The 22,744-nt window shown below is 40.4% G+C and overlaps 1 protein-coding gene across 3 annotated transcripts in view; it reads left to right on the plus strand.

The window, feature by feature from the left end:
- KDM4C (lysine demethylase 4C) overlaps window positions 1–22,744 on the plus strand; it is a 281,173-nt gene that overhangs the window by 136,389 nt on the left and 122,040 nt on the right. For all 3 annotated transcript variants that reach the window (XM_075410592.1, XM_075410593.1, XM_075410594.1), the window contains exons 9-12: window positions 5,181–5,371; window positions 8,555–8,793; window positions 10,634–10,995; window positions 13,243–13,354. In XM_075410592.1, coding sequence (XP_075266707.1) covers window positions 5,181–5,371; window positions 8,555–8,793; window positions 10,634–10,995; window positions 13,243–13,354 — 904 coding nt within the window. The remainder of the gene's footprint in view (window positions 1–5,180; window positions 5,372–8,554; window positions 8,794–10,633; window positions 10,996–13,242; window positions 13,355–22,744) is intronic.

A 22,744-nucleotide genomic window follows, 5' to 3' on the forward strand; every position in this document is an offset into this window, starting at 1 on the left:
GCAAGATGGTTTATTACAAGGGTGTGTCAGCATCTGAACAGGAAAACTTTCGGTGGGTTTTCCATACAGCTTTTATGTATTAAACGAAAGTGTCATAGAGGATTCTGCAGTTTCTGTCTTACTGACATTTTCTCCTACTTTCTCATTCTCTTCTACCTTCCCAAACCTAGGCAACGTGTGTCACAAACTCTCTTTTCTCAACATGTCAACACAGTGTTGTTCTTGGCCACAGAGTTTACTTGACAATGACAGAAAATCTTCCTGTTGAAGTTTGTTCTAATTGGGTGCTTTTTCATTGCATTGTTTCTGACAGGATTGCTTTTTGTTTTTTTGAGGCTTGGAGGTGTGTTTTTTTGTTTTTGTTTTTGCTTTGTTTTTGTGTAGGTTTTTTTTTTCAATGTCACAGTGCTCCATTGCTTATTTAGTTTGGGTCTAAATAGTGGTAGAACCTTGTGTAGGTACAGTTTCTTTCCTTTCGAACTTTTGTTAAAGGGTATGTTACATAAATAGATAGCTGCAGATTATTTGAAATTTCTGGAATTTTATTACCTTTTAAAATACATGATAGGACCATATAATTATTTTTTTCACTAGTATTTTTCAGCCCTCTCCCCCCCCCCCCCCCTCTGTAATAGGACTGAAATAGTAGAAGAGCCTTGGGGAAAAAAAAAGTTATTTTAAGAACTGGGAAAATCACTCTCTTTTCCTATGTGCAGTTTAGAAACAAGGCCTAACATCTGGAGCAGGGAACTGAAAACCGAGTATATTCTAGTCTCCGTTCTGACTGTGGCTTGCCTTGTGACCTTGACAAACAAGCCTTTCTCTGGTCTCTTATGAGGAAGAAACATTAGTATTTGCAAAGCATTCTGAAATTCCTGGAATAAAGATGTCTAGAACTACATATTTTTCCATTATCTGTTGGAAGGTATATAGGTTTTCTAAATATTGTTCTGCTTTGCTGAGCAAGAGTACAAAATGAAATGTCTTTGGGAGCCATAAACTCGATTTATGAGTCGTGTTGGCTAAAAACCGATTCAGTAGATTGACAGTCTAGGATAAATCTTACAAGTGTTAGTTTTTGTATTTCTTGTCCTCTGTGAATTTTCAGTACAGAATAAAATTTAACAATTGGAGCAGTGAGGTTACTGATATATAAACAAAACAGTGATAGATTCAGCCTGCTGTTTGACAGAAGCTACCAGATGTACATGAATGGTGAATTTCTGGCATCTAATTCTTGAAAAACTGAGCCAAGCTTTTGCAAGAATTTGTCATAACCTTTAGAGAAACTTAATGAATGTGATCGTGCTTTACATGTTTCACATGAGACTTGGCCACAGCTTTTCCCTCTGGTTGGAGTTTCATTGCTTTCTTCTCCTTCCCCCAGACAGAAGTCATTGTGTACTGTGATTTACCATTAATAACATTAGTTTGCTGGTTTTAACACCCCTTAATACAATGTTCTAGATGCTAAAAGGTGAAACCTGAGAAAAATGTGTCATGACATTTTAGAACATCTTCAAAATGTTTAAAAAAAATTTTCTCAACTTTATAAAGTAATTTATCATTTTAGTAATATAAGAGCAAATCACTACTCATTTGCTGTGCTGTGCTTCAGAAGCAACACTGAGGAAGCTCAACAGTTCTAAGGTGTTAAATGACTGTTAATAGTATTTAGTTTTCAATGTGATCTGTCTGTGAACATTATAACGTAAATGCAACCATAGTTTTTAATGGTGAAAGCTAGCTTTGGAGCTCTGTAAAATTTGAATTGTTGCGGGAAAAGATGTGTCTATTATACATGTGATATATTACTGTTAATCTTCAATTATTGTTAAATCTGAACCTGAATTTAAAACAGGCTTCTGAAAGTCACAGAATCACAGAATGTTTGGGGTTGGAAGGGACCTCTGTGGGTCATCTAGTCCAACCCCCCTGCCGAAGCAGGGTCACCTACAGCAGGCTGCACAGGACCTTGTCCAGGCGGGTCTTGAATATCTCTAGAGAAGGAGACTCCACAACACCCCTGGGCAGCCTGTTCCAGTGCTCTGTCACCCTCAGAGGGAAGAAATTCTTCCTCATGTTCAGACAGAACTTCCTGTGCTTCAGTTTGTGCCCATTGCCCCTTGTCCTGTTGCTGGGCACCGCTGCAAAGAGTTTGGCCCCATCCTCCTGACACCCACCCTTGAGATATTTATAGGCATATATTAGGTCCTCTCTCAGCCTTCTCTTCTTCAGGCTGAACAAGGCCGGCTCCCTCAGCCATTCACAGAATCACAGAATCACAGAATAGTAGGGGCTCTGTGGGTCATCTAGTCCAACCCTCCTGCTGAAGCAGGGTCACCTACAGCAGGCTGCACAGGACCTTGTCCAGGCGAGTCTTGAATATCTCCAGAGAAGGAGACTCCACAACACCCCTGGGCAGCCTGTTCCAGTGCTCCGTCACCCTCAGAGGGAAGAAGTTCCTCCTCATGTTCAGACGGAACTTCCTGTGCTTCAGTTTGTGCCCATTGCCCCTTGTGCTGTCACTGGGCACCACTGAAAAGAGCTTGGCCCCATCCTCCTGACACCCACCCTTCAGATATTTATAAGCATTTATTAGGTCCCCTCGCAGCCTTCTCTTCTTCAGGCTGAACAAGCCCAGCTCCCTTAGCCTCTCCTCGTAGGAGAGATGCTCCAGTCCCCTCATCATCCTTGTAGCCCTCCGCTGGACTCTCTCCAGTAGCTCTTCATGTTTCTTGTAGTGGGGAGCCCAGAACTGGACACAGTACTCCAGATGAGGCCTCACTAGGGCAGTATATAGGGGAAGGAGAACCTCCCTCGACCTCAGTCCTGACAGTAATTTGACTTGCTGGAAGAACTAGCAACACTAGTAGTGATACACAGATATATTAAATGTGCCAGAAAACAGTATGAAATAATCCAGTGGAGGTAACAATTTATTTTAGCCAATGAATAACACCAAAGTAACAGAAAAAGTTCTTATTCCTCAGCCCATCTACTCATACCATGTGTATGTCTGTCTTCCCAGAACCCTCTTTAATCTGCAATATGTGGGGTTCTAATCTGAGGTTTTTCTCAGCTGGTATGCAGGAATACAGTTTTCAAACTGATAATACATTGATTTTCTTTTGAGTTTATTGGGAATAGAGAATGAACATTTTCTTACTAGATTTCCTGTTAGACTAACTTCTTGCAGTATGTTACAAATATTCCTTTACTGTAATTATTGAGCTAAGGATATATGTAATAGTTCAGAATTGCTGTACTTGGGTCATATGTGAATTCCTTTTTTGTGCTTGATAGTAGTAAACTTTCTGTAAGTAAATCTATGTTAGTTACTGTGGAATTTGTGTAATGAACATGAGGAATGACATGGTGATGGGTCCATATTAGTATTGCACAACTGCAAGTAGTTGTTTATAATGATAGATATATATATGTATAATTGCACAAAGTGTTTGTTTTCTTATTTCAGGAGATATTTTGGAATTTGTTAATCCTGGTCTGCTGCAGATAAAGATTAATTTCTTTACAATAAGTTATAACTTCAAAAATTATGGAAAGACAGAAGTTCTGTGCCTCAGGCATAATTTGAGTCTTTTCATGTATTATTGTCATTCCATCATAGCATACATTTTATTTCTTGATGTATTTTCTTCTTCGTTACTTCAGTGCTGACTTTCCATCTGAGACTGTCTTAGCCAGTCAATTTGATTTGGTCTGCATAATTGTACTCTGTTTACGTGGCAAGGTTTTGGTACTACAGGGGGGCTGCAGCAGTGGCTTCTGTGAGTAGGGATCAGGAGCTGCCCTCATGTTGGACAGAACCAGGTCTGGCTGGCTCCAAAATGAACCCTCTGCTGCCCAGAGCTGAGCTTGTCAGTGACTCAGGGGGCACCTCTGTGATAACATATTTAGAAAGGGTAAAAAATGACTGTGTGGCAGCTGTGAGAGCGAGGAGTGAGGAAAATGAGAGAGAAACAGCCCTGCAGACACCAGAGTCAGGAGTGAAGTTGAGCTGGGGAAAAAGGAGGGTGAGGGAAGCTGTTTTTAGTTTTGTTCTTATTTCTCACTAGCCTAATCTGTTATTAATTGGCAATACATGATCTTAATTTCCTCAAGTTGAGTCTGTGATGGTAATTGGTGAGTGATCTGCCTTTCCTTAACTCAGCCCATGATCATCTTCATCTGTTTTCTACCTGTGTCCTGATGAGGAGGGGGAATGAAAGAGAGCAGGTTGGTGAGCACCTGGCAGCCAGCCAAGGTTAACCCACCACAATAGTTTATGTGCTGTAGACATACTGATTTACTTATTGTAGTCTCGTAATATAAAGTATTTTTGAGCATTAGGTACAGTAACTTTAGTCTAAAATTTGTCTCAGCATCTACAGTATTCCAAGTGAAGAATCCTCTGCATTTTCATGATCATCATTAAGAGTTTATTCCAAGAACTCTAAAATATTCCAATCATATGCATCATTTGTAAAGACAGACAATGAAAAATTCTTTCGGAGACTAAAATAAGGGACTATAGCAAAGTTGATGAGGAATGTACTGCATGAAATATTATGGTCTGCGTGGCATAGAAGGTCAGATTACATGCTTATAACACACTCTTCTAGACCTTAAACATAATACTCCCCTCTATTGCTTGTTTCTTCCTCTTTGTAGAAAAACCTGGGCAAAACTATAACTTGATATGGTACTTGTATGCATTTTGGTTTGAAGAGCTAAAAGCTAGGACTGTATATTCCTGTAAAGACCTCTGGGTCACGTGGATGAGGTATTTTTAAAAAGAAAATTATGATGCCACTGAAGATAAGCACAGTCTCTGGCTTCAACATGGTATTATGCTTTAAACTATCAAGAACGGCTAATAGAGCAAAAAGAAATGCTGTAGTTTCTTTCTGGTCTTGACCTGTAGGAGTTAATCAAACAATGGAGTGTCCATAAGTGCCTTCGTGGAATCCTAGTGTGTCACATTTATTTAGACAGTATCTTCTCTTGAACAATCCTTACAGCCTGAAGAAGTAAGAAAGAAGGAAAAAGGAAAATTTTAAGAAAATTTTGGTTAGAGTAGGTTTTCACATGTGGTATTTTAATTTTGGACTTTTTTTACCGCAAACTGCAGCATATTCCGTTGCTTGTCACTTGTAAATTCCTGTCTTCTATTGCAGTGCACTTGTAGGAGAGACATGGTGACAATATCCATGGACATCTTTGTGAGAAAGTTTCAACCAGACAGATACCAGCTGTGGAAACAAGGCAAGGATTTATACACCATTGATCATACAAAACCAACTCCTGAATCAACACCAGAAGTAAGGACCTGGCTACAGAGAAGAAGGAAAATAAAGAACTTTCCCAGGTGGTACTTATGTGTCTTGATCCTCCATTTAATTGTCTTCAGTATGGTGTCAATTTACTTTTTGTTTCTTTTTTGCCATTTTCCCTGATGTTTTATTTGAATTCATTTACTTTAGATGAAGTATGTTTTTGTGTTTTATCTATTAAGATGGACTCGGGGACAACCAAGTCCTTTTTTCAGAGTGACTATGAAAAATTAGTCAACTTACAAGTTATGTGTATAGCTGAAGTTAAAGAGTATGGAGAGCACCAAAATACATTCTGGTGTGGTATTTAGAATCTTGCTTTAGCAAGAGATTATTCCATTAGAATTTCTGAAGTGTCAATGGTTGCCATTGTCTCTAGTGATGTCTACAGCCTAAAGACAAGGAAGCAGTTGCCCATGAGTTGAGGTAAAGGTTAAATTGGAAAAACATCATGAAGCTGTGGCAGAATCCCAACAGCTCTGTGGAGTCTCTAGCAACAGTCTTAGCCTTCACTGTCGTCTGACTCCAAGGAGATAACACTGCCTATTGGGCACACTCTCACAGAGCTGCAGCTGAAACCTCTCTGTGTCTACCACAGGTCAATCACAGATCATAATTTGGCATAAGGAAGGCCTAAATCTCAGTTTTTGGTGCTGACACCACTAAGAAAAAGAGGAGCAAAATGTTTCTCGTTTTGTCACTGAAACTATCAAAGCTTTGCCCTATTACAGCAGTTTCATAGCTGGATCTATTTTGTTGGTGTGCATTGTGGTTTTTGTTTGCATTGCACAAACATTTTTTGTTCACTAAAGCTTATCGGGATCTTTATGGATTTTCTTCTTCATTATCTAATAAATACCTACGTAATTTGTAGCCTACGGTGGGCAGTTTTATTGCTATCTGCTTACTGCAGAGTGCAGTTTGCTGGGTTAAAGATAATACTGAATTGCTTAAGACCTTCTTCCTCCTTCAAATCATTTTACAACATAATTACTTTTTTAACTTGCTCTTAAATTAGATTTCCTTGTTTGATTTGTAAATTAATGTATTTGTTGAGGAAAATTATAGGAAAGTCAACCTATAATGAAGGACAAACTGCCACTGTAGTGGAACATTACAGTTGAGAGATATAACATTGGGTTCATTCTGGATAAGAATAGTTTGTGGAGCAGAATCAGTTCTTGAAGTCAACCAGCTGGACAGCCACTTTGTTAGTAGATGCATAATATTAACCCGGACAGAGAGAGAGAGTAATTTGGTTCTTTAGCTGGTTGAATGCTATTTTGACCTGTAACAAGTTTCACTGTATGCATTGTACAGTGTAACTGCACCATCACACTAGTGATTCCTTTGTTAGTACCTTTATGGATAGCCAGTTTTAACTAAAAGCAAAGACTTTATAATAAATGTGTTGAAAGTTTTGTCATAGGAACGCATGGGCTGATTTCATGCACTTAGCTAAGCTAATAAACACAATTCCAATGCTGTTTAATTCTTGAGTTGGCTTTTGTTCAGGCATAGGAACAATGGGTATTGCAAAGGGAGAATAAAATGTTTATTCAGCTTTATTCTTGGTGTAACCTGTCAATTGAAATCATCATAGTTTTAATTATGGGGATAATACAAGTTCCAGCAGGATGAAAACAGAAATACCATCTATGGAAATCTTCATGAACATAGTGTCAGGGAGAGCTTAATTCTGACATTTGTGGCTGAAATACTTTGCTACAATAAAAAATCTAATGACTGCATATAAACAGTAATAATACTTGCTTTTACATTGCAATGTGAACTGATGGGTGTCTCATGCTTTGGCAAATTTTCTGGAAATTACTATGTTACAGAGAGAGTGCTGAAAGATATACATTGGTGGACACAGGATAAAACGTAAGGGCTAGCAAGATATTTTTCTATAGATGTCTGTAGTCGAAGTGTAAAACTCCTTGTTTACCTGCCATAGTTGGGCTTTTATCAGTAGTGTGTTATGAGTTTTGAAAACTGATGAGTGATGAAGCACATAAAGATTTCCTCCTGTGTCACAGAGTTGAATTTGAAACCGGGCTAATCTCTTGTTACTTTTATCCTAAGCACATAAATTACAAACCAGTTTCTGATGGAGTGTGTCATTTCTGTGGAGAGAGGGTCCAGCGGAGGGCTACAAAGCTGATGAGGGCACTGGAGCATCTCTCCTACAGGGAAAAGCTGAGGGAGCTGGGCTTGTTTAGCCTGAAGAAGAGAAGGCTGAGAGGGAATCTTATAAATGCTTATAAATATCTTCAGGGTGGGAGTCAAGAGGATAGGGCCAAGCTCTTTTCAGTGGTGCCCAGGACAAGGGGCAATAGGCACAAACTGAACTGTAGGAAGTTCTGTCTGAACATGAGGAAGAACTTCTTCCCTCTGAGGGTGACGGAGCACTGGAACAGGCTGCCCAGGGAGGTTGTGGAGTCTCCTTCTCTGGAGATATTCAAGCCCCGGCTGGACGTGGTCCTGTGCAGCCTGCTGTAGGTGACCCTGCTTTGGCAGGAGGGTTGGACTAGATGACCCACAGAGGTCCCTTCCAACCCCTAACATTCTGTGCTTCTTCTGCTTTAACCTTTCCCTTTTACTTTTGAGGGTGCAAAAACTTATGCTGAAGCTTTAATTTCAACTTTACTTTTTACACAGCCCTATAAAATGTATTGCTTAATACACAGCCATTCAAAATATATGGTGATCAGAATTTTTCATTCTTTTAGATGCTTGTTGTTTGTGTTAAAATGCCTATAAAAACTTTCAAGATATCTAACCAGATCTGTTTTTACAAGGGTGTTCAGGCTAGTGTTTTGTTAGCGCCGGGGTTTGGAAATACCACCTGATTTTAGTGCAACTAAGAATGTTTTGTCTTCATTACTTTTATAAGAGTTATTCTTTTTCAGGTTCGAAAGAATGATTCATTGAAAAGCTAGTTTGGATGCTGGTTAAGTAATAGTTACTTAAGGTTATTTTTCTTTTACAGTTTAATAACTTTGCTGTAGAATGGTGATAAAAGATAGAAGGTTAAATCCAATCAATTGTTAATCTATCACTTAATAAATTGTAAATACTGTATCAACACAAAAAGATGAAAAATTGTCAGTTTTTTACCACTTTAAGCATGTGAAAAGGGCATATATATTGGTAGACATTTTATCTTGTCCAAGACAGACATTCTACTCTGACAGCAATATCTCTTATAACAGCTTCCAGCACACCAGATCTCGATCTAAAAAGCTTAAAACTCCAGAGGACAACAGAGTATCTGCTGTGATAGCTGATGCAGAAATCATAGTGACTGAAGCAGCTGCTGATGGCTTCAAGGTCACTGAAGAACCTGGAAAAGAAGTGAGACTGGCAAACACAGAAGTGCCTTCTGGGGAAGAAGAAAACAGTAGTAGACTGCAGCTGGATCAACGTTTATTGGATAATGTGAAGGTTGCAGGTGAGATAAGGACTGATGATGTCTCACACATAAGTTGTAGGCTGTTGATACTCTCATGCCTCAAATCAGTGGATGTTAAAGCATAGTATTATCCTAAGTAGTATACTAAAATACTTACCTATAAAGTTATACAGAGAAGGTTGATATCCAGTAAGAATGAGAAAATGCCAGAATTAGTATTCTGATCTGAGAGTAATATCACCTAAACTGTTCTAATGAAATGTTTTTTTAAAGTGACAAAAAGAATGAGGTATTGTGAATTGTATTTCTTCAATAGACTGATACTTTTTCAGCAATTTTTTTTTGATACAGAAACGAAGCAGAATGTGTTAACACTTTTGCAAACAGTGTAGAACATACAAGTCTCTAGTACACTACATATATTTACATGAAGAATGTTGCATGTTAGAAGTAGTCTATACTTGCGCACAAAATTGCTGTATTTTGAGCTGCGGATTTCTTGTCACTTCCTGTTGAGATGTCTGACAATGCAAGTTATAAGGGCCTTGTCAAGCCAAAGATGTTTCTTTTTTTTCCCCACAACCATTTTATACTTATATACTTGGTCTGTTCTGGACTTAATTTCTTCTGTTTCACATTTCGTTGTAGTTCAGGTGTTCTTTCACATTCCTATTCAGAAAGGCAAACTGCAATTTTAACTAAGTTTGTGAGCAGTCCCATTTGGTTTTAAGATGATACTGAAAATTTACTTGTAAATGGCATACAGAGAGTATTTCCCTGATTGTGAATATTAATGGTCACGTTAATGGTTATCTGGAGGTGATAAACACCGGGACTGATCCACATAAACATAACAGAGTGAGTATTCCGATATGGAGGCTTAGAAATTCCTGCATAGAAATTAGTTGGTGCTCTATCAAAGCCTTTCCAGCTCTGTTCTAATTATCTTTTTTTTTTTTAAAGGTGCTGTTATGTTACAGCTTCCCCCAACTTTGAATAGAGTTTTGGAATGTTCGTGACCACATGGGCTTTGCATTACTAAATTTTATATTCATTTGACTTGAAAGGGTGTTTTTTCAGAAAAACAAGTTCAAATAACCATTGTAAAGAAAGAATGGGAAAGGACTTTACAGAGACGGTTTTCTTTAGTGCCTTGGATGTGCTGCTGAATCAAAATTCACTATGGTGCATGCCTTAAAGTTCTTCAGAACATGTGTTTTGGGTGACCTCTCTGACGCATTGTTCTCTCTGTCCCATGCAGGCGTCAGCAGGTGAAGCATTTTTATAAAGTAAAATCCATGTAATTTAACTGTTCAGCATCACTGAAATATGAAATGATGCTAATTTGTCAAAATCTAAAATTATGCTAATTGCTTTTCATTTTTAGACCAGTGCTGCTGTTTTCAAAATATTCTTGGTATCTGTTTGAAATGTGTCTTCCTAATTGTAAACCATTAGTCTTTGTTTATTTTCATTTTTAAAACAGGCATAATAGTTATAAATGCGGGGTATAAAGTTCAGTACACCAATGCTTTATATTTTTTTTCCAACTCATCAAAGTGCTTGTGACCTGTCAGAGTTAACAAGCTACATGAATATTGATTATTTTGAATGACATGAAGACCTATTGTAATTGAAATAGAAAATACTGATTAAATTATTAAAATGGTATTTCACACAAGAAACTCAAAAAATGAACATTTAATTTAGTTTTTGATCAAACTTATACTCCACATTTGTGTATGTCCTGCTGCAAAATGCTTTTCTGTATGATTTCTAAATGAGGAGTGATGCTTTGAATTTGAATAACTCAGGCTGTTGTGTTGTTTACAGTAATGTAAAGTGAGATTTATTAAGGAACCATGTTCTTCATCTGTAGGAAGCATCTGTTCAGACTCAATTTTGAGCCCTGTTCCTGTACTGGGGAAAACAAAAATGGAAGATGAGGACAGGTCAGATTCCAGTCATCATCTCTTCACATCTGAAGATTCTGTGGCCCACATGCCCACTTCTGGTAACTGTATAAAAGAAGAAAGTTTGAAATCCCAGAATCAGGCTGTTTCCTCCATACCGTACCATAAGCCAGAGGCACATGCTTCTCAAGCAGAAAACCCAGATAAACAGGAAAATGTCTCGACTGAGGATGATGTCAGTGACCTAGAAAGCTCTGGAAGTAGCTTGGAACATGGAGAAGTGCTCGTTGTAAAAAGGGATGAAGATGATGGCATGGAAACATCCAGTGTATGTGAAGCAAATTACATCCTTACAGTAATAAATTAATTAAGTGTGATTTAACATGTTTCTATTGAGACCTGGTATCCATATTAAAGCGCTTGAGCATATGCATGATTTTAATCAAATGCTAGTTTGAACATGTTTTGAAGTGTTCAGGCAAGAGTGGGAATTTGGATCCAAAGGCAGAATGTTTCTTAAGCTTGCTTGTTGACATGTTTTCCTTCTGATTTTTGTTATCTAGTAATTTCACTTTATATCTGTGAATCTGAACTGTCAGCAGCTATTCTCAAGCAATTCCCATGTTCGCTGCCTGCCACTGTAAGCAAGACTATTAGCGTTAGTTACTGCTATTGAAATGAAATTGAAATTATTACAGATTAATGCTGTATTTGGTGTCATGTATTTGTGTTTCAAAAAAATGGCGGTTTTGACTGAGTCTTAGGGGAGTTAACAGTATGCTGATAAAATGTCAGCAGGATGGGTTGATTCTGAGAGACTTACTGTCCAAAGACAGAACGTATCAGTGTAGAAGAGCATGGTAATTTATTTTTGGACTGATGCCCTTCTCAAATGAAGAAGTGGATGAAGCAAAGCTGAGGAGCATCTCTGCACTGAGTTAGGTAGAAGTAAAGTTTGCTTTCATTCTATTATATTATCTTGCATAGTTTATGAAACCTTACAGAATTTCTTGCTTTAGTTGAATCTGTATCCATAGTATTGAAGTTGAAGAAAGTCAAGCTTCAAGACATGGCTATAGCAGGATAATACGGACAGTATGATTTCAGGGTCTGAAATGTGCCGTTCTTGGATTTTGGAAATGGCTGAAAACATGTAAAGGAAACACTTGAAGGAAAAGACCCTTTTAATAAATATATTTTTAAATTTTTAAATAGTAGGTTTAATAATGTTTTCTTGTTGGGACACCTACAACCTTGTGGGAAGCATAATGAAAAACTAAGCTGTGGTGGTAGTTACAGTAGCTTTCCGAGTAGTGAGTTCAGTCCCAGTTTGGCAGAGAGAGAGCAGGAAATCTGCCAGATTGCCAGACTTAGTGCGAAAAATATTTTAGATGCCAAAGTGAAATCATGCTGACCTTTTCACAGCCGTGAACTGTGCATTAATGATTTTTGTTTTGCAATGTTGTGAGTTTTAATAACCTTTGCTTCAGCCCTTCTACTATAATAATGAGAAGCACTATAAACATTTCATGTTTGTAGTGTAATAGAGATTATATTTATCTCTTTCTGTGCCTTCAGCCTTTTATATATGAGGTTTCAGATATTCTCCGGTATAATTGCATACTCTTTCTGTCTCTTTTTATAAGGGAAGAGGCATGTTGTACAGATGCAAGTAATAAGTCTGATCTGCTTTCCCGTTTTATTTAGTTGGTAACTTTTTCAAGATCATAAACTTGTTCTGTGCTTTAATCACATCATCCTTCCTCTGCTGATCACAGTAAATATGAAGTTGTTTTGTAAGTTACTTCCCATTTTATAGTAATAGTCCTCAGCCCTCAAATCCATCGGGGGCATGTGTGTAACCTGCTAGGTTAGATTCAGGGCATTGAGGAGCAGGATGCTGTGGTCCGTAGGAATCGTGTGAGACTCTGTCCTTCCCACCCGTCTGCCAGTACGCTTGCCCTTCCTCTGCTCCTGAACCTCCAGATGCCATCAGCAGCTGGTTTAGTTCATGATTACCCAACCAGCACTTAAATCTGGAGCTGTGAAAGCTGCACTTCTAGAGTTGGTAGCCTTGGCTTTAGTCCTTGAAGCTTGGATAACTTCAAGCTGAGGAAGGAAAGAATTTCCTCATATACCAAATCACCATGTTAAATGTAATTTACTTCTTCAGGAATTTTGCACTCTTTCACAAATGAAGTCAGTGGGTTTCTGGCTCGTTTTCCCAGCCGCGCTTAGTGGCTACAATAGTAGTTCTGGTTCTGCAGAATTGTTTGGGCTATTCTTCTCAAATTTCACCTGAGCAAACCAGGATTTACGCTTTGTAGTTTGGGAAGGGCTGCAGTAACTTAAACCTCAAACGATTTGTGTTAGACCAGGGTTGCTCTTTCTTAATGAAAGTATATATTCTGAATTAGAGACAAATGTTTTATTGGGACACTAAAGGTGCTTCAGGTACCCTGACATTATTTACAGAATTGACATCTGTGCTCATTTACAGAAGAATGTTTTTGTTTGTCAAGATTAACTTTGCAATATTACATACTAAATTAGTTGTGTTTTTTTTCCTTTTCAGTCAGTGGAAGTTGAAAGAAAGAAAATATCTAAGAGTTGGCGTCATCCACTAAATAAACCCCCAGCTAGATCTCCAATGACTTTGGTTAAACAGCAGACAACTGGTGATGAAGGTGAGTATACTATTTAATACATTTTTCTGATGATCTTTTTCTGTTTTTGCAAAAACAACCAAGGTGGAATAATTTTTTCTGCATGGGACATGTAAACAATGAGGCCTCTGAATCCACAGACAGATCATGTACTTTTTGCCTGTTCTTCTAAAGGCCAGTTCTTCTAAAAATGTTGGTTCTGTTTTTGCAAAAATCTCTGAACTGTAAGACATCATTTAAAACAAGTATATTCACCAATTAAGTATTCCGTATTAGAACTCACAGCAGTTGTGTTCAAGAACAAGTTTTTAATTGTATAAACATAGATAAAAGTGACACAATAATCTTTTGAATATGAATCTTACGTGTAAGCCGTAGTCCCCTATTCTGCTTTGAAGCTACTTTTTGCTTGTTGTCTGTTTTTTGATAGAGATTGGACGTTTGGGAGTCAGTGTCCTAAGATATTACAGTTCTGACTCAAGAAAAGGGCAACAGACTTTGGGGTATCATCAAAAGCTTATGAAGAGTCTTTACATAAATCTTGATTTCCAGGCTTTTGCTTAGTTTCATATGGAAAGAACGAACATGTCTGTTCCTGTAGTTTTGGAAAATCTGTTTTACTCCATTAAAAATTACTCCATAATTTTAAAAGCTGATTTTGATGCACATATTGTCTACATGTCTCATATCTATATAGAAGCTTTTAACTGTATGGAAGTAGTGTGTAAGTTTGCAAGTAGTGAATAGCGTGCAAGACATTGAAAGTAAGTACTATATTTTCAGAAACATGAAAAGAGGCAGAAGAACATGGTTCTGGTTTTGGATTTAATGAAAATAACCTTAGTGTATTAGAAAGCAGCCAAATGACATCTGTTTCCCCAGCTGAGCAATTCTTGAGAAATTTTCTTTGAGCAGCTTTCTGCTTACTTCTAAGTGGCACAAAGGAACTGGAGTAGGGTAAATGGCCTTCCTGGGAATGTGTAACACTGGGCTTCTGATTTTGCATATAGATACTTTAAGTATTTTTATGTTATTTTCTTTTAATGATGAGTAGTGACCACAAATTTCCACCGTTTAACTTTATGCTTCTTATTTTTGCAATTATGTTAGACAAGTGTTTTGAATACACTTGTCCAGATTCTCACTGTGGATTGCAGATAAGCATGTTATTGTATAGTGTATGGCACCTTCATGCACTTGAAGAGGTAGAGTGAAGTAGGAATTAAGAAAGAGAAGCGTGTCCATAAATAATGATGATAAATGACAGTGGTATGCAGAACAGAGTTCTGTACAAAATAAGTAAATAATTCTGCAGCCGTGAAATATGGGGCTCTGTAACTAGATACCACAGCGATTAATAACATGAAAACAATACTCAGAACTTCTCAGATGCTCCTTTTGAGAGCTTACTTGAGTCCTTTGACTTCAGAGCGCCATTGCGCAGACAGGCTACAAAAGTTAAGAAATTCATCCAGGATGGGGATTCGCTTCTGTGAAGTAAATAGAAAAGGTGTATCTGCTTTACACAGCAATCACTTATACAGCCAGCCAAAGTTGATGAATAAAGCTACTTTATTCTGTCAAATGGGGCTTGTGAAGCTTACCGAACTGCACATCAAAACAATTAATCTAAATGGAGAACAAATATATTCCTTTTTCTTATTGCCTTAGCATTTTAGTTCTGTAACACACAGGTTTTTCAGTTACTGGTCTCCAGAATCTCTTCAGTTAGTGGAACTGGAGATGAGTTCTCGCACTCCCGTAGACACTTTGATACATTATATAGTGTAGAATGGAGCTGATACAGTGTCTGTGGCTACAGGTCTGATTCCAGTATTGCTGTACACTTGAGTGTTTACCTGCACTTTGTACCTGCATTTTGCTTGGAGCTCTTATTTTGTGCTTTAAGTGATATAAGAGTCTTGCTGGGCTTCTTAATCTTTTTTTTTTTTTTTCCCCTCCGTTGTTACCTCTAGTCAACAGTAGCTGTTTCCTACAGCTACGGATAAAATTTCTTGACGTCAGAGAGACACCGCCCAATGCCCAGCGTGCTCCCGAGCCATGAGAAACTTCCCCCCAGCCAGCTCCCCCACCCAGAACCGAGCATGACAGCTCACGGTATCGAATACCTTGTTTGTTTGGCCAGTTTGGGTCAGCTGTCCTGGCTGTGTCCCCTCCTGGCTTCTTGTGAAAATTAACCCTATCCCAGCTGAACCTAGGATGTTACCCACCCATCATTCTATACCATCTATGTCATGCCCAGGTCCTCCATTTTTCATTTAATCACCACCACTTTTCTTGCCTTTCATGTATACAAACAGATATCATTCCCTTAGTCTATGTATCATTCCTCTAAAATATCTGTTGAGTTCATTTAATCCATGATGTTAGGCTCCATCTGTCATAACAGTCTTTCAGGACAGGACAGATGATGTGTGGTATTAGATGGTCACATGCTGTATCCGGATCTTGTGGCTGCTGTATCTGGCGTGGCCCATGCCCACAGCCTGCAAGTCAAAGACGTCGATCTTGATGAAGTTGCTGGGTGCCAGTTGTTGAAGCCAGGTCCAGTCCCATCACCACTGCACTTTGCTTGGTTTCATCAAAGTCCATCCTTAATTAGTTTGATGATGCTTACTGCAATACCACTGATGTACCATGTAACTATAGTAGTGATGGCGTACAGTGACAGGGTTATTTAGGAATAACATAGTGCAATTTAATTTATTGGCTATTCTCACCCAAAATCAAATCCCCATGAGGTACACATCAGACTTCCCTAACCCTCCGCATCATCCACCAGGTATATTCAGGTCTTTGAGCAAAAGCAATCCTGCAGACAGATTCACCTTTGCCCGAGGCAGGACTAACCCAGACTGTCTTCCCTAACATGTGCACGGGGACTTTATCCCCTTCTACAGTATGTAAAAGTTTGGATTGCGCAGGGCCAGCTCGGTTGGTGGATCCTCTGGTGTTAACTAACCAGGTGGCTTTTGCTAAATGAGTACTCTGGTGTTTGAAGGTCCCACTCCCCATTGCTCTCAGAGTGGTTTTTAGCAGTCCATTGTATCGTTGGATTTTCCCAGAGGCTGGGGCATGATTGGGGATGTGATACACCCACTCAGTACCGTGTTTCTTGGCCCATATGTCTATGAGGTTGTTTCGGAAATGAACTTGGTTGTCTGACTCAGTTCTTCCTGGGGTGCCATGTCGCCACAAGACTTTCTTTTCAAGGCCTGGGATGGTGTTCTAGGCAGTGGCATGAGGCACGGGGTAGGTTTCCAGCTGTCCCGTGGTTGCTTCCACCATTGTGAGCACATAGCGCTTGCCTTGGCGGGTTTGTGGCACTGTGATGTAGTCAATCTGCCAAGCCTCCCCGTATTTATATTTTAGCCATCGTCCTCCATACCACTGAGGCTTGGCTTGCTTGATTGCAACGTGTGTTTCACATTCATGGATAACCTGTGCGATAGTGTCCATGGTCAAGTCTACCTCTTGGTCACAAGCCCATCGGTATGTCGCGTCTCTTGCTTGGTGGCCCGAGGTGTCATGGGCCCACCGAGCTATAAACAGTTCACCCTTATGTTGCCAGTCCAGATCCACTTGAGCCACTTCAATCTTAGCAGTCTGATCTACCTGGTGGTTGTTTTGATGTTCTTCAGTGGCCTGACTCTTAGCGACATGGGCGTCCATGTGATGCACTTTTACAACCAACTGCTCCAGCTGGGCAGCAATATCTTGCCACAATGGGGCAGCTCAGAGAGGTTTGCCTCTGCGCTGCCAGTTGTTCTTCTTCCATTGCTGCAGCCACCCCCACAAGGCATTGGCCACCATCCAAGAGTCGGTGTAAAGATAGAGCACTGGCCACTGCTCTCGACTGGCAATGTCCAAAGCCAGCTGGATGGCTTTCATCTCTGCAAACTGACTGGACTCAACTTCTCCCTCAGCAGTTTCCGCGACTTGTCGTGTAGGGCTCCATACAGCAGCCTTCCACCTCCGCTGCTTCCCCACAATGCGACAGGACCCATCCATGAACAGGGCATACTGTTTCTCATCTTCTGGCAGCTTGTTATACAGTGGGGCCTCTTCAGCATGTGTCACCTCCTCCTCTGGCGATGCTCAAAAATCTTTGCCTTCTGGCCAGTCCATGATTACCTCCAGTATTCCTGGGCGACTGGGGTTTCCCATTCGGGTGCGCTGGGTGATCAGCACGACCCACTTACTCCACGTAGCATCGGTGGCATGATGCGTAGAGGGGACCATCTCTTTGAACATCCAGCCCAGGACCGGCAATCGTGGTGCTAGGAGGAGCTGTGCCTCAGTACCCTCAGGTACTGGATACGCCTTTCCATGTTGGTCCACTTGCCTGGATGACATACAACATCCTCACTGAAGGAGTACCTCTCCCTCACGCCTGACAGAAGTCTCCTCCAGAGGCTGATGGCTTGTGCCTTTCTTCCAGTGGTCTTGTCAATGCCCCCTTCCCTGGCCAGGGATCCCAGCTGCTTGGCTTCCTTGCCCTCTAATTCCAAGCTGCTGGCCCCGTTATCCCAGCACCGCAGCAGCCAGGTGACAATGTGCTCGCCTGGGTGGCGGCTGAAATCTTTCTGCATGTCTCGCAGCTCGCTCAGGGACAGGGACCGGGTGATGATCTCTGTCTCTGCCTCCTTCTCCTGCTGCTGTGATGGCCCTGACTCATTGTCATACCTCACGGGGCGAACTGATTTCTTTGTGTATTTCTTTTTCTGTATAGCGGTGACTGATACCGACATGGGTTGGTTTTTGGGCTCAGCTGTGGTGCCTGCTGCCCGGTGAGGTGGGGAGGAGAATCGGAAGAAAAAGGCAAAACTCGTGGGTTGGGATAAGGACGGTTCAACAGAACAGCAAAGGAAGCGAACAGTAACAACACCGGTAGTGATCAGGACAAGGGAACACATGGAGCAACTCTCACAGCCCGATGCCTGGCGCACTCCTAAGCCGTGATTAACCTCCCCCCGGCCAGCTCCTCTGCCCAGAACCCAGCATGGTGGGTCACGGTATCGAATACCCTGTTTGTTTGGCCAGTTTGGGTCACCCATCCCGGCTGTGTCCCCTCCTGGCTTCTTGTGAAAATTAACCCTATCCCAGCTGAACCCAGGTCAAGCATGCTTGTTAATTGATTGTTCTTCTTTTAACTAAGGAATATTATGCTTTCAGTCAACACCAATTTACGCATTGTTGAGCTGGGTGCTGTATTTTTAACTGGTTTCTCATCGGTACACCTCCCTCTTTGTTCTAAGCCTAAAGTCATTGATTTGTGTCTTCTGTCTCACTAGTTTGGGAGAGCCATAGTCTCTCTCTCTTTTTTTATCTGAGCTGTGGTTTTGCCAGGCATGATACATTAATTAGCTGTTAAGCATATTTCTGAAAATTAGAGGCAGCTTAGACCCATGATCTGTATCGTATATGGATATGTGTGGATACCTTGAGGGCTAGACAGAGCATATTTCAGAAAGCGTTATGGTAATGTACACAAAAAGGATGATATTAAAATTAAGATTTATCTAGTAAAGCAATTAAAGATTTAAATATGTGGTAGGTTGCAGTGAAGTTGCTCTTTTTTAATTAGAGATTGTATTCCTTTTGGCTCCTGATGCTTTTTCAACATTATAGTTAAAACATAGCGTAACATTACTATTTAAGCATGGATTGTGTATGATACAATCTGGCTAGATGATGGTGTGATGACACTGCTTTGTTAATCTCAAGGATTCTGCTCTTCTTTTGCCATCTTATCCAGTAGGTTGTCAGCTTCCTGGTGTCTTAATTTTATGCGAAAGTAGCAGCATCCCAATATCAGCCATATTCCTTTCAGTCTTTACTCTTTACATGATGATTGTCGTTCCAGTAGATAAGTATTTTGGTTAGGAAAAAAAATGTTGTCTCAGAATCATTTCAAGTAGCTGTTAAGTACCTATCTGCTTATTGATTGAAGGAAGTAAGTAAGAGTTTTATTGGACATGGCAGTTATTGGTATTTCCTAGCTGGAACTGGAATTTGATATAATTTTCATGCATCTGTTTCTTGTTGTGATCTAATTTCTCAGCATGCTTTTGTGAGAACACCAGAAGAGAAACAGTAGATTTTTAGGTGAGCAGAATGTTTGCTTCCAGGACAGAGACTGAAGGACTGCTGAGGGAGACTGGCAAACTGAAGCCTTTTCAGTTTTCCTGGTGCATGCTGGCATGTGAGTTAAAGACCTGTGGCTAGATGAATACCAGACAAAGAAGACTTTTCTGGTCATGTTCAAGAATGTTTATTGTTCAGATATCAGGGGAACAGTCAGTATCAATGTACTAACGACTAAGTTTCCCTTTATGAAGCTGCTTTATCCATATTCTGGAGTTACCAGAAATGTAATTCAGCATGCAGACTTACTCAGTGGTTGTTCTCTGTGTTTTTTGAACAGAAATGATTCCGATAATGGTGGTGATACTGTAGTCTCTTAGTACTGAAATTTTTGAGTTCATCTGTTCCCTTTCAAGAAGGATTTGTATATTGATACATTAATTTATCTGGTCCAGTAAAATCGTAAATGTAAACTAAATAGAGGAAGAAGAAATAGCTAGTGCTGTTATGAAAAATTAAGAAACTGGGGCCTTATAATTAATCTGCAAATCATGTCACTTTCCACAAGTTGGATAGTCTGCAACCACTTCTAATACAGATAATTTATATTCAAATTAATATATTTGAAATCCTTCAGATACTAGGGTTCTGTGATTAGAGGTGATCAGAGGCCATTAATAATATGAAGGCAGAATTCTTTGACAGTCAGCCATTTCAGAATCATTATTTTGCAAACAGAATACTATCATATATGGCAGCACACTTAAATCTTAGCCGAAACTTTCTGGGTTTGCTATTAATACAGAGTCCTTTGGCAGAAATTCATGTTTTTGTACATGATCTCTTGAACAATGAGTTTTATGGGTTTTTTTTATCACTGCATGTGCTTCGTTACATGTATGTTTCTTTAAGATCTGAATGTTTCTTCTACAGAAAAATGATTGGGTTAATTGTTTCTTCATGGTATATTGGTGTTATTTTTTTCTTTTTTAACTCTCCCTGAAGACTTTCCCTGTGTATATCTGACTTCTGAGTCTCCCTTATTATGACTGTTTTTGTGGAATTCATGCCTAAAGGACTGAGCAATGAGAAATACCGGGGACTGGGGAATCAATCCCAGACATTATAGCTCAGGCTGCCAGTTTAGAAAAATATGTGCAGCAGTGCAGTGTGAGCTGTATGTCACACTCAAAATACTCATAATTTTTATGTAATGAACCTCAGTCTTATGCTCAATGTGGTGTATTAGCTTGTGGTAATATTATTCGTATGCATTTAATGCAGTTATTTTTTTGCTTACTTAAGCAATAATAAAGCAAAGTCAGCAGAAGGAGCAGGCATACTGACTTTGGATGCACATTGATTAGTCCCAGAGATTTCTTTGCAGCAATATTTGGGCACGCAACATTAAAAACCATGTTTAGATTCAAGTTGACTAAAATTTATCATTGCCCTAGATGATATAATAATAGTGTATAGATAGAATTCGATATGGGTTTCTTTGTATATGGTTTTTAATATTTTAAATACAATTCAAAAGTTTAAAGTCATTCTGCTTTTGTTACTTTGTCAGGTAAGGAAACAGAACAAGAGAAAACTTTTATGAATGGAAAAAGTGGCCTGGACAAGAGTTTCATTAGTGAAATCTGCTAGTTTTACAGCTGTAGGTTTCCTTCTGCTGTGACATAAAATAAAGCTACTTCGGTTTTTACTTTAATTCTCAGCATCCTGTGAGATGTGCTTGATCTGATACTAGGAGTCAAGCCATAGAAGGCATGTTCAGTAATGTCATAAATAGGTGAAGCATGCTGAAATACAGGGAAATTACAGAATCTCAGAATGTTAGGGGTTGGAAGGGACCTCTGTGGGTCATGTAGTTCAACCCCCTGCCGAAGCAGGGTCACCTACAGCAGGCTGCACAGGACCGTGTCCAGGCGGGTCTTGAACATCTCCAGAGAAGGAGACTCCACAACACCCCTGGGCAGCCTGTGACAGTGCTCCGTCACCCTCAGAGGGAAGAAGTTCTTCCTCATGTTCAGACAGAAATTCCTGTGCCTCAGTTTGTGCCCATTGCCCCTTGTCCTGTCGCTGGGCACCACTGAAAAGAGCTTGGCCCCATCCTCCTGACACCCACCCTTGAGATATTTATAGGTGTATATTAGGTCCTCTCTCAGCCTTCTTTTCTTCAGGCTAAACAAGCCCAGCTCCCTCAGCCTTTCCTCATAGGACAGATGCTCCAGTCCCCTCATCATCCTCGTAGCCCTCTGCTGGACTCTCTCCAGTAGCTCCTCATCTTTCTTGAAGTGGGGAGCCCAGAACTGGACAGAGTACTCCAGATGAGGCCTCACTAGGGCAGTGCAGAGGGGAAGGAGAACCTCCCTCAACCTGCTGGCCACAATCCTCTTAATGCACCCCAGGATCCCATTGGCCTTCTTGGCAACAAGAGCACACTGCTGGCTCATGGTCAACCTGTTGTCCACCAGGACACCCAGGTCCCTCTCCTCACAGCTGCTCTCCAGCAGGTGCGCCCTGCACTTGCCCTTGTTGAATTTCATCAGGTTCCTCTCTGCCCAGCTCTCCAGCCTGTCCAGGTCTTGCTGAATAGCAGCACAGCCCTCTGGTGTATCCACCACTCCTCCCAGTTTTGTGTCATCAGCAAACTTGCTGAGAGTACACTCTAACTCTTCATCCAGGTCATTGATGAGGAAGTTGAACAAGACTGGGCCCAGTACTGACCCCTGGGGGAACACCACTAGTTACAGGCCTCCAACTAGATTCAGCGCCGCTGATGACAACCCTCTGAGTTGTGCCATTCAGACAGTTCTCAATCCAGCTCACCGACCACTCATCCAGCCCACACCTCCTGAGCTTCCCTAGGAGGATGTTATGGGAGACCGTGTCGAAAGCCTTGCTCAAGTCAAGGTAGAAAACATCCGTTGCTCTCCCCTCATCTACCCAGCCAGTCACACCATCGTAGAAAGGTATCAGATTGGTGAAGCATGATTCCCCCTTGGTGAAACCACGTTGACTACTCCTGATAACCTTCTTTTCCTCCACTTGCTTGATGATGATCTCTAGAATGAGCGGCTCCATCGTCTTTCCCAGGATGGAGGTGAGGCTGACCGGCCTGTAGTTCTCTGCGTTCTCTTTCTTGCCCTTTTTAAAGACTGGAGTGACATTGGCATTTCTCCAGTCCTCGGGCACCTGTCCTGTCCTCCAGGACCTTTCAAAGATGATGAATAGTGGCTCAGCAACTATGTCCACCGGTTGTCTCAGCACTCGTGGGTGCATTCCATCCGAGCC

The sequence above is a fragment of the Opisthocomus hoazin genome, chromosome Z, assembly GCF_030867145.1.
Source record: "Opisthocomus hoazin isolate bOpiHoa1 chromosome Z, bOpiHoa1.hap1, whole genome shotgun sequence".
Classification (NCBI taxonomy): Eukaryota; Metazoa; Chordata; class Aves; order Opisthocomiformes; family Opisthocomidae; genus Opisthocomus; species Opisthocomus hoazin.